The sequence below is a fragment of the Mobula birostris genome, chromosome 25, assembly GCF_030028105.1.
Source record: "Mobula birostris isolate sMobBir1 chromosome 25, sMobBir1.hap1, whole genome shotgun sequence".
Classification (NCBI taxonomy): Eukaryota; Metazoa; Chordata; class Chondrichthyes; order Myliobatiformes; family Myliobatidae; genus Mobula; species Mobula birostris.
In genome coordinates this window covers 20,532,461-20,549,500 of record NC_092394.1, presented here as the reverse complement: position 1 = coordinate 20,549,500, position 17,040 = coordinate 20,532,461, and the positions used below count along the sequence as shown (strand labels likewise).

General features: G+C 40.8%; 1 protein-coding gene across 11 annotated transcripts in view; it reads left to right on the top strand.

Moving 5' to 3' along the window:
* The window catches only part of git1 (G protein-coupled receptor kinase interacting ArfGAP 1), a 228,873-nt gene that overhangs the window by 106,846 nt on the left and 104,987 nt on the right, over positions 1 to 17,040 (top strand). For all 11 annotated transcript variants that reach the window (XM_072243748.1, XM_072243744.1, XM_072243746.1 and 8 more), the window contains exons 2-4: positions 1,255 to 1,388; positions 13,832 to 13,944; positions 14,364 to 14,469. In XM_072243748.1, the coding sequence (XP_072099849.1) occupies positions 1,255 to 1,388; positions 13,832 to 13,944; positions 14,364 to 14,469 (353 nt within the window). The remainder of the gene's footprint in view (positions 1 to 1,254; positions 1,389 to 13,831; positions 13,945 to 14,363; positions 14,470 to 17,040) is intronic.

Here is a 17,040-nt window from a genome sequence, read left to right as displayed (position 1 = left end):
CAAACTGTTGGCACTAGTAGATAGTCATAGTCATACTTTATTGATCCCGGGGGAAATTGGTTTTCATTACAGTTGCACCATAAATAATAAATAGTAATAGAAATAGTAATAGTAATACTACTACTAGTAAATAGTAATAGTCATGGAAATAATAAATAGTAATAGAATAGTAATAGAAAAATAGTAATAAATAGTTAAATAGTAATATGTAAATTATGCCAGTAACTTATGAAATAAGTCCAGGACCAGCCTATCGGCTCAGGGTGTCTGACCCTCCAAGGGAGGAGTTGTAAAGTTTGATGGCCACAGGCAGGAATGACTTCCTATGACGCTCTGTGCTGCATCTCGGAGGAATGAGTCTCTGGCTGAATGTACTCCTGTGCCCACCCAGTACATTATGTAGTGGATGGGAGACATTGTCCAAGATGGCATGCAACTTGGACAGCATCCTCTTTTCAGACACCACCGTCAAAGAGTCCAGTTCCACCCCCACAACGTTACTGGCCTTATGAATGAGTTTGTTGATTCTGTTGGTGTCTGCTACCCTCAGCCTGCTGCCCCAGCACACAACAGCAAACATGATAGCACTGGCCACCACAGACTCGTAGAACATTCGCAGCATCATCCGACAGATGTTAAAGGACCTCAGGCTCCTCAGGAAATAGAGACGGCTCTGACCCTTCTTGTAGACAGTCTCAGTGTTCTTAGACCAGTCCAGTTTATTGTCGATTCGTATCCCCAGGTATTTGTAATCCTCCACCATGTCCACACTGACCCCCTGGATGGAAACAGGGGTCACCGGTGCCTTAGCTCTCCTCAGGTCTACCACCAGCTCCTTAGTCTTTTTCACATTAAGCTGCAGATAATTCTGCTCACACCATGTGACAAAGTTTCCTACCGTAGCCCTGTACTCAGCCTCATCTCCCTTGCTGATGCATCCAACTATGGCAGAGTCATCCGAAAACTTCTGAAGGTGACAAGACTCTGTGCAGTAGTTGAAGTCCGAGGTGTAAATGGTGAAGAGAAAGGGAGACAAGACAGTCCCCTGTGGAGCCCCAGTGCTGCTGATCACTCTGTCGGACATAGATAGATATATAGTTATGATCTTCGGAACTGCTATTCAACGTGTCAGCTATAGCTGTACCTGTAAATGACTTTTACCAGTAAGGCAAGGATTTAATTTTTTATCATGTTACAAAGTGATGTTCCCTATTTTGTGTAGAATGCACTAATTTCATATTGTAATCTCTACAGATCCTGGCTGGGCATCGATAAATCGTGGAGTGCTAGTTTGTGACGAGTGTTGCAGTGTTCATCGAAGTCTTGGTCGACATATTTCAATGGTGAAACATCTCCGACACAGCTCCTGGTCTCCAACACTGTTACATGTGAGTTATAGTTAAACTGATGTTATTAAAACTGCTCTCACTTCTAGGATTTAAGGGAAGTGTTAAAATGTACTCCCTTTGAAACTGTGTAATACAGACGGGGAAACAAAGTCGGTTTGGAAACACTTTGTTCATGTATTTGAAATTGTATTGCTGAGGAAAATTTGGAATGCATCAAATATGTCATGGCCAAGTGCAAGTGACCAACCCACCCTCTCCCCCCCCCCCCACCACCACCACCACGCTCTTCATTGTATTGGTCCTAGAAAATAGCCTGAAGTGCGATTTCCATAAAATGAAGCTGTCATTTGCAATGTATCAAGAAATGCAAGTTGAAAAATTTAGATTTTTTTCCCCCACAAAATGCTGAGAGAGTGAACTTTGTCTCAAATATTTAGGTAATGATTTTAGAATTCTTTAAGTGCAGATGTCCAACACCTGAATGGCTGTAATGGGCATCATCCTCACTGAATGGGCATTCACTTTCAAAGTGCATGCATGAGGAATAGTAGTATGGGCAATCTTAGAGCAGGAAATTTGGAGAAGCAGCCATTCTCAACTTCAAACTGTTAGTGAATATTGAAAGCAAAGCAGTTCTCGATGATGTTTAACTGGTTGAAGGATGTATTATGCAAATAATATTTGGAATTGGAGGTAGTTCCAGCAGTGATGTACTTGTGTTTCCTGGTAGTGGAAGTGAGGAGACTTGGCTTAGTGCTGAATATTTTAATCTTGAATTGGCTGTATTTAATGAGTTTTTGTTTAATTGTAGGGAAGTATGTGTAGCAGCTTATTCTACACCAGTTCAGTAAAAAAAAAAGCTTTAAGAATCTATTTAAATGTTAAAGCAAAGTCACGTTTGGTAGCTTGGAAACCAGTGTGGTCACGTTTGGTGACCACACTGGTTTCTTCCAGGTATTGGGGCTTCCTCCTGCATTCCAATAGTATGCAGTTGGTAGGTTAACTGGCTACTTTAAAATTGCCCTACATGTAGGTGAGTGGTAGTGATATAGATAGGAACATGGGAAGATTGGAATTTGTTTAAAATTGCTGTATATAGGTGCTTGACAGCTGGCCGAAAGGTCTGTTTCTAATGAATCTAAGTTAACATTGAGAAAATTATAATATTTTTCTAAGCATATCTGCATAGTATAAACCCAATTTATTCACACCTGGAGAAAGTGAAGTAATTCTGTCTAAACTCTCCAGACATGAAAACAGATTTTTACCATAACAATTAGATTTGAAACTCCAGTTAGTAATTAAGCTATTAAAATTCCACGCTGAATGGTTATTGTTAATTAGTTAGATGTCATGATTGTCAGTCGTCAACAGTATAGATTATCCAAAAACATTTGTTTTCTCCAATGTAGAGAGCACCTGTTGTGAGCAATGAACTGTCCTCTAACTTCTAAACCAAGAAACATGATGTCTTAGATTATTGGAAAAGATGAGGTTAAAAAGGTAGGTGGAATGGATTAGTAAGTAGGTATTAGTGGATGTGCAAAAGAGAAAGATGCTTGGAAGCTGAGGAAAAGATGACACCTTTTGTTAGGCCTATTATAGGCATCTTGTATCTGTATTACTGTATTGACCTATTAACTGAGATCACCTGTATTTAACCAGTCTGGTAGCATTTAGCCTCTCCCTGCTTCTCTGGGTTCTGCTCTAACATTGTATGGTGTTCAACATTTATGGATTTTTAGTAGACAAAGGATTTTGATGATGTAACATTTAGGGTGTAGCTTTATATTTAAAGAAACTGGAGTGAGATTAAAAATATCTTGTTAATTTTGGTTCAGTGAGTTGATCTGTCATTAAATCTGAGATAATCTGGCTGGAGAGATTGTGGTCTTTTCTCCATCAAACAGTTAGCTGTAAATTAAAGTGTACTGTGTACTTTTAATTAAAGCAATCTTGAAACTAGATTAGTGATTAGAAATTATAATTAACAAGCGTAGAGCCAATTGATAACATTAACTAATTGAATTGAATTAAGATGAGCATGATAGAATAAATGCTGTATTGCTGAGGAAATGAGTAGAATCACAATCTGGGTGGTTAATTGGTTGCTGTAAATTGGCTGTAGTGTGTAGCTGAGTGGGAAATGTTTTTGATATTCAAGGAATAAGAAGCTAATGCAGGAAATGCCACCGAAGTAGACCAGCCATGATTTTATTGAATGGTAGGGCAAGAAACTGGATAGCCTGTTTCTCTATTCATGCTCTGAAGATCCTACATTTATGACCTTAATTGGAGAAGTCACTTTATTGAAGTTTAGTATCTTCCTGTAAAACTAATCTTGGTAACGCAAATGGTGTTCTATATTCAAATCTGATCAGTCATTGAAAATTTAATGCTCACTTATACTTTTTAAATTTGGCTTTAATAATTAAAATTGGGGTTTAAGTAAGATTAAAAACATTCCTTTATTGATTCAAGGGTTCAACATTAATTTAATAGAGAAGATACAAATTTGCAGGTATAATTCCTATTTCTTTAGGTTGTAGTACATTGATAGTTAAGAGGCCCCAATATATGTTGTTGAATGGAATGAAATAAAAATTTCAGTAGATGTACACTCTTGTAGGTCAGAGTTGAATATATTAAACTACAGTGGAATTTTGTCTGCTTTATGTATTGAACTATATAAAATATTTAGTGCTGTCTTAATGCATGTTATGAGGAATTTGCACTTTTAATCTTAAGCAAAATTTAAAGGAATCAGTTTTTATAAGGATGTCCTTTAGCTCATAATGACTTACCTCATTGATGTTGCTGTGTTTTCAAAGTTTCAAAAGAGAAAAAAGTGATTGAAAATCAGAAAACTGAAAATGTTGGAAATCAGAAATAAAAGGTGCTAGAAATATTCAGCAAGTTGGAGAGTAATGTGTGGATCGAGAAACAGTTAATGTTTCAGTTAAATTATTTGGTTCAAATGAAGGAAGAAACAATTGTTTGAACACACAAAATATTGAAGGAACACAGCAACTAAAAGTAGCATCCATTGAAAGGGAAAATAGTTGATGTTTTGGGCTGAGACCCTTGATCAGGATGCTGAGTTTCTCCAGCATTGGTGCATTGCTCAAAGATTTCCAACGCCTGCAGAATCTCTTGTATTAACTATTGTTTTAAGTTGCAGAGCAAGTGGATTGGAGAAAACAAAGGAGGCCATAGGAAGGAGACATAAGGTTATCCAGGTGACAATGTTTGAAGCATGTAAGATGAATAGGGGAATTATGATGTTGTAGCAATTAGTGAAACTTGGCTACAGAAGGGGCAGGACTGGCAGCTTAATATTCCAGGGTTCCGATGTTTCAGATGTGATCGAGGCAAAGGTAGGGGAGTAGCATTGCTTGTTAGGGAAAATATTACAGCAGTGCTCAGGCAGGACAGATTAGAGGGCTTGTCTACTGAGTCCTTATGGGTGGAGCTGAGAAACAGGAAAGGTACGGCCACATTAGTGGGATTATATTACAGACCACCCAATAGTCAACGAGACTTGGAAGAGCAAATCTGCAGAGGGATAGGAGGCAACTGCAGGAAACAAAGTTGTGGTGGTAGGGGATTTTAATTTTCCATACATTGATTGGGACTCCCATACTGTTAGGGGTCTAGATGGTTTAGAGTTTGTAAAATGTGTTCAGGAAAGTTTTCTAAATCAATATATAGAGGGACCAACTAGAGGAGATGCAATATTGGATCTCCTGTTAGGAAACGAATTAGGGCAAGTGACAGAAGTCTGTGTAGGGGAGCACTTTGGTTCCAGTGATCATAACACCATTAGTTTCAACTTGATCATGGACAAGGATACATCTGGTCCTAGGGTTGAGGTTCTTAACTGGAAGAAGGCCAAATTTGAAGAAATGAGAAAGGATCTAAAAAGCATGGATTGGGGCAGGTTGTTCTCTGGCAAAGATGTGATCGGTAGGTGGGAAGCCTTCAAAGGGGAAATTTTGAGAGTGCAGAGTTTATATGTTCCTGTCAGGATTAAAGGCAAATTGAATAGGAATAAGGAACCTTGGTTCTCAAGGGATATTGCAACTCTGATAAAGAAGAAGAGGGAGTTGTATGAAATGTATAGGAAACGGGGGTAAATCAGGTGCTTGAGGAGTATAAGAAGTGCAAGAAAATACTTAAGAAAGAAATCAGGAGGGCTAAAAGAAGACATGAGGTTGCCTTGGCAGTCAAAGTGAAGGATAATCCAAAGAGCTTTTACAGGTATATTAAGAGCAGAAGGATTGTAAGGGATAAAATTGGTCCTCTTGAAGATCAGAGTGGTCGGCTTTGTGCGGAACCAAAGGAAACAGGGGAGATCTTAAATAGGTTTTTTACGTCCGTATTTACTAAGGAAGCTGGCATGAAATCTATGGAATTGAGGAAATCAAGTAGTGAGACCATGGAAACTGTACAGATTGAAAAGGAGGAGGTGCTTGCTGTCTTGAGGAAAATTAAAGTGGATAAATCCCCGGGACCTGACAGAGTGTTCCCTCGGACCTTGAAGGAGACTAGTGTTGAAATTGCGGGGGCCCTGGCAGAAATATTTAAAACGTCGCTGTCTACGGGTGAAGTGCCGGAGGATTGGAGAGTGGCTCATGTTGTTCCGTTGTTTAAAAAAGGATCGAAAAGTAATCCGGGAAATTATAGGCCGGTGAGTTTAACGTCAGTAGTAGGTAAGTTATTGGAGGGAGTACTAAGAGACAGAATCTACAAGCATTTGGATAGACAGGTGCTTATTAGGGAGAGTCAACATGGCTTTGTGCTGTTTGACCAGGTCATGTTTGACCAATCTGTTGGAGTTTTTCCGAGGAGGTTACCAGGAAAGTGGATGAAGGGAAGGCAGTGGATATTGTCTACATGGACTTCAGTAAGGCCTTTGACAAGGTCCCGCATGGGAGGTTAGTTAGGAAAATTCAGTCGCTAGGTATACATGGAGAGGTGGTAAATTGGATTAGACATTGGCTCGATGGAAGAAGCCAGAGAGTGGTGGTAGAGAATTGCTTCTCTGAGTGGAGGCCTGTGACTAGTGGTGTGCCACAGGGATCAGTGCTGGGTCCATTGTTATTTGTCATCTATATCAATGATCTGGATGATAATGTGGTAAATTGGATCAGCAAGTTTGCTGATGATACAAAGATTGGAGGTGTAGTAGACAGTGAGGAAGGTTTTCAGAGCCTACAGAGGGACTTGGACCAGCTGGAAAAATGGGCTGAAAAATGGCAGATGGAGTTTAATACTGACAAGTGTGAGGTATTGCACGTTGGAAGGACAAACCAAGGTAGAACATACAGGGTTAATGGTAAGGCACTGAGGAGTGCAGTGGAACAGAGGGATCTGGGAATACAGATACAAAATTCCCTAAAAGTGTCGTCACAGGTAGATAGGGTCATAAAGAGAGCTTTTGGTACATTGGCCTTTATTAATCGAAGTATTGAGTATAAGAGCTGGAATGTTATGATGAGGTTGTATAAGGCATTGGTGAGGCCGAATCTGGAGTATTGTGTTCAGTTTTGGTCACCAAATTACAGGAAGGATATAAATAAGGTTGAAAGAGTGCAGAGAAGGTTTACAAGGATGTTGCCGGGACTTGAGAAACTCAGTTACAGAGAAAGGTTGAATAGGTTAGGACTTTATTCCCTGGAGCGTAGAAGAATGAGGGGAGATTTGATAGAGGTATATAAAATTATGATGGGTATAGATAGAGTGAATGCAAGCAGGCTTTTTCCACTGAGGCAAGGGGAGAAAAAAACCAGAGGACATGGGTTAAGGGTGAGGGGGGAAAAGTTTAAAGGGAACATTAGTGGGGGCTTCTTCACGCAGAGAGTGGTGGGAGTACGGAATGAGCTGCCAGACGAGGTGGTAAATGCGGGTTCTTTTTTAACATTTAAGAATAAATTGGACAGAGACATGGATGGGAGGTGTATGGAGGGATATGGTCCGTGTGCAGGTCAGTGGGACTAGGCAGAAAATGGTTCGGCACAGCCAAGAAGGGCCAAAGGGCCTGTTTCTGTGCTGTAGTTTCTATGGTTCTATAAAGTTTTAGAGATACATGAAGGAATATGCTGGAAATGTGAGAGACAGAAGATACAGCTATAGTGAGACTATCTGGAGACCTCATGTTGGTAACCTTATTAAAAGGAGGATTTATTTACAATAGAAAGAATTATTCTTGAAATGGTAGTTGTGTTCTACAAGGAAAAATTGTGTAAGCTAGACTTCTTTCCAACAACAGTGTCCACCTTCACTCTCCCAGGCTTGATCTTTTTCTTTTATTTTTGTCTGCCTCTTTTTATCATATCTCTCAGCTCCACCCTTCCCCTCTCCTACCTTGCTTAATCTGCCTGTCATATTTCACTACCTCTTTCTCTTTCCCCCACCCCCCGATCTACCAATTAGCTCAGATCTCTCTCACTACTCCTCTCCTCTTTATAATAGCAATCTTCCCTCTCCACTGTCAATCATGATGCAGGGTTTCAACCTGAACCGTCAAAGTTCTTCCCCACCACAGAAGCTGCTTGACCTGCTGAGTTCCTCCAGCAGATTGTTGTTTGAGAAATCTTTGGAGCACTTCTCTATCCTCTGGTCACTTCTTGCTGTGACAGCTCTGGGAACTAAGTGTCAGCTTTGGAAGTTGGAACCAGTCCATTTGAAACCCTGTGGCAGAGAATAGGGATACAAGCCCAACCCTCTATCCCACCTCCCTCCCCTCCCTCCACCATACTATAATTATCTTTGCATTTTTATTGGATTGATTATAATCATAGTATCTCTCTGATTTTGAGACATGTTTTCCCTTACACAAATTATAAATTTGTGACAAGTTTTTTTCAGGAATTTGTCTGCTTATAAGGCTTTGCTGTGACTTCTTTGCTTAATGGACCCCTTGCTTAATGGTATTGCTCCATGACATAAAGAAGATTGGGAACCTCTGATCTAGTGGGTGCTGACTGCCCACTTGTCTTCTCTTCTTGACACGGGCTGATACAGAAGTCTTTGTCGTCTCCCACTTAGACAATGGTTATCAAACAGGTGCTGTTGCCCAGATCAGAAATGTCGCCATGATTGCCTGAATGGAATTAATTTCACTAGTTTTGTTAACGCTTTTACCAGTTATGATTTGCAAATTATTTGCCGTTTGTGCTTTTTTACTCATTAGTGCATTTGCTACTGATAGATGTGAGAGTTTACAGAGCCTGTAATCAGAATGTATTAATCTGAGCTACGCAGAACAAAATGTACATTTGAATTCGGGTGCATACTCCCACCACCAGCTCCTGGTCTTCACATGTGGCTTAGCTACTAAGCCCAACAGAACTATTTCTACTGACGGGAGAAGGGGCAAAGGCAGGTTACTGGTACCTTAAAAACAGTCACTTCAGGCAGATAGGGCTTGTCAGCCATGGTTGGCAGCTCATCTAGGAGAAGGAAAACTCTGATCTCAAACCTTCGCTGCCTTGCAGCTAAACACACTCATGGAGTAGGCTTCAGGAGCAAAGTCTGGAGCTGGAATCCTAAAGCATTCCTAGATTGAGTTCCATGCTGACTGGCAACTCCTGCGATGCTTCTGGTGCCAAACTGTATCAGTCTCTGCTGTTCCTTTGGGTTCGTCTGATGTGTGGAGAGGGGGAGCCTGCTACATGAGCAACAGCTTGCGCTCCGTATTGTACTGTCCAGGCTTGCATATCTACATGGTTAGGATACAATATCCATGGTCATTCTGACCAACAAAGGCCTCAGGCCAGACAGGCTCCAGTTGTGCATGCAAGTACTCTGCTTTTCTTAAGAATTTGTAATCACAATTGAAACAGAATTATAAATTTTTTTTTGCCGTGCCCATGGTCTGCTCTTTATCAAATTATGGTACTGCTTTGCACTGTTGTAACTATATGTTATAATTATGTGGTTTTGTCAGTTTTAGTCTTGGTTTGGCTTGTGTTTTCTTGTGATATCATTCTGGAGGAATGTTGTATCATTTTTCTAATGCATGCATTTCTAAATGACAATAAACGAGGACTGAGTGTCCTCATAATCTAATCTAATAAAAAATCTGGTATTGATTTTGAAGTTTTACATAATTTGCAGACCCTGGGCCTCTGTACCTCCCTCTGCAATTGGATCCTCGACTTCCTAACCTGAAGGTCACAATCTTTGCGGATTGGTGATAACATATCCTCCTCGCTGATGATCAACACTGGTGCACCTCAGGGGTGTGTGCTTAGCCCACTGCTCTACTCTGTATATACACATGACTGTGTGGCTAGGCATAGCTCAAATACCATCTGTAAATTTGCTGACGATACCACCATTGTTGGTAGAGTCACAGGTGGTGACGAGAGGGCGTACAGAAGTGAAATATGCCAACTAGTGGAGTGGTGCAACAGCAACAACCTGACACTCAACGTCAGTAAGACGAAAGAGCTGATTGTGGACTTCCGGAAGGGTAGGACAAATGAACACGAACCAATCCTCATAGAGGGATCAGAAGTGGAGAGAGTGAGCAGTTTCAAGTTCCTGGGTGTCAAGATCTCTAAGGATCTAACCTGGTCCCAACATATTGATATGGTTATAGAGATAGATAGATATACTTTATTAATCCCGAGGGAAATTTGGTTTCGTTACAGCCGCACCAACCAAGAATAGAGCGTACATATAGCAATACAAAAAACCCCAACAATCAAACAACAAAATGCAAACTGTGCCAGATGGAAAATAAGTCCAGGACCAGTCTATTGGCTCAGGGTGTCTGACCCTCCATGGGCGGAGCTGCACATTCGATGGCCACAGGCAGGAACGACCTCCCGTGCCGCCAAGTGTTGTATCACAGTGGAATGTGGCCGAAGTCCAACAGTGAAAAGTTCAATATCCAGTCTGCAAACACGTTCCTCAATCGTAATATACCTCGGATTGCACCATCCGTTGTTAGCCAGAACAGTAAGCACCGAACTCCTTTACGCTTACCGCTCTCATTGCACTTCCGGTCAGCCAGAACGGTATTACCCGCCAAACTTCTCTTCTCCAAAAGTCTCTGTTGTCTCGACCCGGTCCTCTTTCCTCAGCTTTGTGATCCCCCTCTGTGTGTTTTCCTCCGGATTTCAACAGGGGTGTCCACCGCTCTGTTCGCTAAGCCAGCCGGTCTTTGCTGGTCCGTGAAATACACAATGCGACCTTGCTTCTGTCCCAAAAAAAGGCAAGACAGTGGCTATCCTTTATTTGGAGTTTGAAGAGATTTGGTATGTCAACAAATACGCTCAAAAACTTTTATCAATGTACTGTGGAGCACATTCTGACAGGCTGCATCACTGTCTGGAGTGGAGGGGCTACTGCACAGGGCCAAAAGAAGCTGCAGAGGATTGTAAATTTAGTCAGCTCCATCTTGGGTACTAGCCTGCAAAGTACCTAGGACATCTTCAGGGAGCGGTGTCTCAGAAAGGCAGCATCCATTATTAAGAACCTCCAGCAGCCAGGGCATGCCAGGTAGGAGCTACAGAAGCCTGAAGGCACACACTCAGGAACAGCTTCTTCCCCTCTGCTATCTGATTCCTAAATGGACATTGAACCCTTAGGCACTACCTCATTTTTAAAAAATATATAGTATTTCTGTTTTTGCATGATTTTTAATCTATTCAATATATGTATACTGTATAAATTATATTGAATAAGATTTACTTATTATTTTATTTGTTTTCTTCTATATTATATATTGCATTGAACTGCTGCTGCTAAGTTATCAAATTTCACATTACGTGTCAGTGATAATAAACCTGATTCTGATTTATTGATTTTAAGTTTCTTTAGATTGAATATTTCACTCTATTTGTTAGGGCTTATTGTTTTAGAATATTTCTGTAAAGCTCTAAGTTGTAAAAACCTTTATAAAAGGAAAGTTAAGGGCAGGATTTTGCAGAATTTTAGAACCTTTGGGAATACATCTGGTACGTTGAAAGCCCCAGCACTATCCGACCATGCTGCTGAGTCTAGGATGCATTTTGTCAGATGGATTGAGCCACAGCTTCCCTCGTTTTCACCTCTGTTTCCCCTTGTCCTCCACCCTCCCACAACAACTAGTCCAGGTAACAGTACGACTTATGCAATTTCAGACCAGCAACATCCAGTCCACTGAAGTGAATCTGCACTTCATAAAACTATGCCTAAAAAAAAATAAAGCCTGTGGTGGTTACATAATGATATTGTAGCCTTTACCCTCATGAATATATTTCTGATGTCCCATGGATGTTGGATTGGTATCCAGGCTTGGTATTGAGTGTACAAGAGAAATCAAGCCTGTCTTAGAAGTAACCACTTGTAATAAAGCTCTAGATAACTGGCCTTGCATCAGTCAGTGAAAATGAACATAGAAAATTATACTTGGAAATGCGCTTTTCAGGTTTTTTTAACAATACTAGAGATCAGTTGGCAATAAAAAAATTGGCACAGAGCTATTTTATTGAAATGGAAAGATGCCTCTGCTCCCACTTTGATACGATGGTTCTCTCAGGTGATGCTATGTCTTAGTTTGGAGAAAATCAGAAGTCGAACTTTTGATCATCAATTTGACTTTGAGAAAAGGTAGGGTTCTTTTGCCCGCGGTATCATCTGATTGAGTTAATTAAGATGGTTTCCTTCTGATTCTTGTTTAAATGGATTTGAGTTGGCGGATTGATGTCTTTCTTTTATGGAAGCTTGTATGGCGTATAGCTCCGGGGTTGTGCTCCCAATGGGTTTTTTTTTCCTTCTTGGTTTTTGTTAGGGTTTTTTTTGTCTTAGTTAGTAGAGGTTTTTTTTTCCTCCTTTTTTCCAAAAAATATTCTTAACACTTTATTTTTCTTCTTATTATTGATATATTATTTAGCTTTGTTAATCAGTTATTTGGTAATTTAATTCCTCATTATACATATTGACATGTTGACTTGATTAATGTTTTTTTTGTTGATCTTCAATAATGAAAAAGATTTTAAAATGAAAAAGATTGGCACATTTTTAACTGATTTCTAATAACATGCTTCATCAAGCTAAAGTGTTCAACTTGCTGTTCAATGATAAGTTAGCCACATGGACCACGAGTTGAAACACTGATAATCTGAAAGAAAAAATCCTTGGAAGTACTCAGCAGGTCAGGCTGTATCTGTAGAAAGAAAGCAGTTAACTTTGAGTTTGAAGTCTGTTCATGCTGGGAAAGTGAGAAGACAAGTTAGATTTACGTTAGAGAAGGTGGGAGAGAGGTGGATTGGGTGAAGCGAATGCTTCTGATAAGAGTGAGGCCGAAATTGCCCAGGTGATCTTGTTTGTGTTTTGTTTGAAGGACAATGAACAAAGGAGCATAATAAAGTTTTAAAATACAAGCCAGAGATGAACTGGAAACCAGAAGTAAATACTGAAATAACCCAATAGACCAAGCAGTGCCTGTGGAGTGAGAAAGGTCGAATCTAATATCACAGATGGCTAACCTTGCAACTGAAATGGCTATCCTTTACAGCAAAAAGTTCTATTACAATGTTGTTCAAATCTTTTTTTTAATGCAACACTGACTCATTTTGGACACATGCTGATAAATGGCTGAAGTGCTGTTCAAGCCTTATGTTGAGCCTAATTAAAACAATGCAAGAAACCATAGGTCAGAATGGAATGAAACTGAAACTTGGTCACCACTGAAGTTTGAAGATGACTGCTCAACTAAATGATAGTCTAATCTCTGTTTGCTGCCTGGAATGCAAAGAAGACCACATCATGAGCACAAATGGAACGCACGACCAAGTGGAAATCTCTTGAACTTTGGATCTTTAGTTGGTGGGAAGCACTGAAGTGAAAGCAGATTTTGTAGCCCCTGCAGTTATAAGGCAAAGTTATGGTAAGGAAAAAGACTGGTAGAGAAAGAAGAGTGGAGGACGGGAAACTGCAGAAGGAACTATTATGTTGAGAGGCAGAACAATGTGACTAGTGGTGAAAGTGGACGGAAATGTGAATGAAGAATTGTTGTGAAGGCTAATGAATGCAAAGTGATGGCCAGGGTAACCCTTGAAGGGTCTGCTTCTGTGCTGCAGTGCTCTATAACTATCCATGCTATGACTTAGGTGAGAGAAGGTTGGAATAAACATGCGGGAAATGGAGTGACAATCAAGGATTCTTGCAATTGTGGTATAGGAGAAGCCATTGTTATGAAAGCAGAAGACAGCTCAGACGCTTTTGTGTAAAGTCTTGAAATCAAAGTGGAGGTGGAGAAATTGAGAACTGGAAGCTTACAAGGAGCAGAGTTGGAGGCAGTACAGTTGAGATGGTCGCAGTATCTTGAGCATATGCAATGGATATTGGTCATTGACTAATCCTGTGATTGTGGATGGAAAAATCCTGAAAGGGAAGGTAAAAATCGGCAATGCCAATCTGAAAGTAGGAATTTGTGTCATTTAGAAATTGTTTTAAGCGGGTGTCTTCATCTTATTTCCTCTTAGATGGTACAGACCCTAGCAAGCAATGGAGCCAATTCGATTTGGGAGCACTCTCTGCTTGATCCAGCCCAGGTACAAAGTGGAAGGCGCAAACCAAACCCTCAGGATAAAGTACAGTAAGTACTGTTCACCTTAAATACAACAGTATTCAGACAATCTAGGCAATGGCATGTCATGATTAATACCAGACTGGCATTACAGAAACTCTAACGAAAGTATTCATGGGGAATGAAGGATGCTGCTTGGTCAACATTCAGGTACCTTTGAGAGTTAAGATCGTTATTGCATCTCATTCTTTGGAGGTTCTTGCTGTTTGGGAATAACAATATATCAAAAGTAATTACTGACAAAAATAGGTTCTCCTTTAAATAGACCTTTAAAGTTTAAAATGCTTATTAAATTCTCACCAAATGTTTATAGTCATGAAAGGAGCTGACATTGCAACTGATTATGTGGAATTGCTGATAGTGCAGAGACTGCAGTTATTAAATTACTAAAATGTGCCTTTGTTTTTTTCTCTTTAAAAAATCTGCAGCCCTACCAAGGCGGAATTCATAAGAGCCAAATATCAGATGTTGGCATTTGTACACAAACTGCCGTGTCGTGATGATGATGGTGTTACCACAAAGGATCTGAGTAAGGTGAGATGGTGAAAACAAGTTGGGGTTCTAATCTGAAGTTTCTGCTAAGTTTGGATATCTAGAAACTAACATTAGATATCATCATTACATCAAAAATGAATTTTATGAAGAATTCCTTAAATTTGTTTTTTCAACTGTCTGTGGTTGCAAACTGTAGTGAATGACTGTGTATGAAATTTGTTCTGTAAATTTGCACATTCAGTCATCAGTTAAGATGCTGCCGTTTAAAGGGTGATTGTTTGCATGTAGCTCTGATGGGAATCGCCAAATTTTCCCATTTAGAACTACTACCTGAAATCCAGTCACAAGCATGGGTACTTCAGTAAGCAGCATTGCTTTAAAATGTTTTTAAAAAATCTATCAATACCCAAAATCAACCAACCTCGGACATCAGACTTTGGTTGGGAGTGCAGTTCCCCTTTAAGAAGATGGAAGTGGGGCAGTGCGTTCGTCTGCAAGTACAATTGAAACACAAAGGCTTTAGAACCCTACTTCTGACTATGACTATCCTGCTGGCAAGTGTACAGTCTCTGGAAAATAAAATTAAAAATCTCAGAGCAAGATTGCTGTAGTAGAGGGACATCAGGGACTGCTGTGTACTTTGCTTCATGGAAACATGGCTGTTCCCCGCCATTTTGGATGCAGCACCGATGGTTTCTCAATTCTCTGCAAAGAGAAGGCAGCTGACTCTTTTAAAGGCTGAGGAGATGGTGTATGCTTTGTTTAATTCATCTTGATGCAGAACTATGGCGGTTTTGTTTCAGTCCTGCTCAGCTGACTTGGAACATCTAGTGGGCAAATGTCGACCCTCTGGGTCTGCCAAAAGAGTTTTCTGCCATCCTGGTAGCAGTGAACATTCCAGCTCTGGCTGACGTCAGGCAGGCACTGAGCAATGTAATCAGCAGGCATGAAGCTGTGTACTCAGATGCCTTCCTCATCACTACAGGAGATTTCAACCAGGCCAGTCTGAACAACTGCAACCAACATATCAACTGTGGAACCAGAGGAGCCAACACACTTGACTACTTTTATACAACCATCCAGAACACTTACCATGCTACCCCATACCCACACTATGGAAAGTCTGATTATCCGGCTATACTTCTGCTATAGGCAGAGACTAAAGACCGCAGCATTAGTGGTGAGGACCAAGAAAGTATGGTCAAGGGAGGCAGCGGAGCCTGCTGGACTGTTTTGAGTTGGTAGACTGAACGATATTCAAGGATTCATCTTTTAAGACTGAATGAATACGTCACTGTTGTCACTGACTTCAAGACCTGTGTGGATGAATCTGTGTCTTCGGGAACATACCGGTCATGCCCAGGTGAAAAGCTGTGGATGAACCAGGAGATTGATAGTCTGCTGAAGGCTAAATCTGTGGCACTCAAGACCAGTGATCCAGAGCTATACAAGAAGTCCAGGTATGACTGGTTTTGGAGGTGGTGCAGAGGAGGTTCACCAGGTTGATTCCAGAGATGAAGGGGTTAGACTATGAGGAGAGATTGAGTCACCCAGAACTGTACTCACTCGAATTCAGAAGAATGAGAGATCTTATATAAACATATAAAATTATGAAAAGGGTAGATAGATAGAAATAAGGTGAAACCTAACATCATTAATAGCTGTGATGCTTCACTCCAGATGAGCTCAACACCCTTTTATGCACACTTTGAAAGGGAGAATAAAACCACAACTGTGCAAATCCCTGCAGCATCTGGTGATCCTGTGAGAGCCCGACACTAGAACAAGTTTCAAGAGGGTGAACTCTCGCTAGACATCAGGCCCTGATGGCGTACCTAGTGGGGCTGTGAATACCTGTGCCAGACAACTGGTGGAAATGTTTAAGGACATCTTTAATTTCTCATTGTTGCACTCGGAGCTTCCCACCTGCTTCACAAGGGCAATATTCATACAGGTGCCCAAGAAAAGCAGGGTGAGCTGCCTCCAACGAATATTGCCCAGTGACTTTTACATCTATTGCAAAGAAGTTCTTCGAGAGGTTGGTCATGGCTGGAATTGACTGCTGTCTTAAGCAAGGACCTGGACATGCTGCAATTTGGCCATCGCCGCAATAGGTCAACAGTAGATACAATCTCACTGGCTCTCCACTTGGCCTTGGGTTACCTGGACAATAGTGATACCTATGATTGGCTGCCACTTATTTACTACAGCTCAGTGTTCAACACAATCGTACTCTCAGTTCTTATCAACAAGCTCCAAAACCTGGGTCTCTGTACCTTTCTCTGCAACTGGATCCTTGACTTCCTCACCAAGAGACCACAACCTCCGTGGATCAGAAATAACATCTCTTCACTGACAATCATCACTGGCGCACCTCAAAGATGTGTGCTTAGCCCACTGCTCTACTCTCTCTACACCCACAATTGTATGGCTATGCACAGCTCAAATGCCATCTAAAAATTTGCAGAAGATACAACTCAGCTGGTTGAGTTGTGTCGTAACAGCCTTGCAGTCAACATCAGTAAGACCAAAGAATTGATTGTGGACATCAGCAACTGGAAATCGATGGAACACAAAGGAATCTTCGAGGTTGAGAAGTGGAAAGGGTGA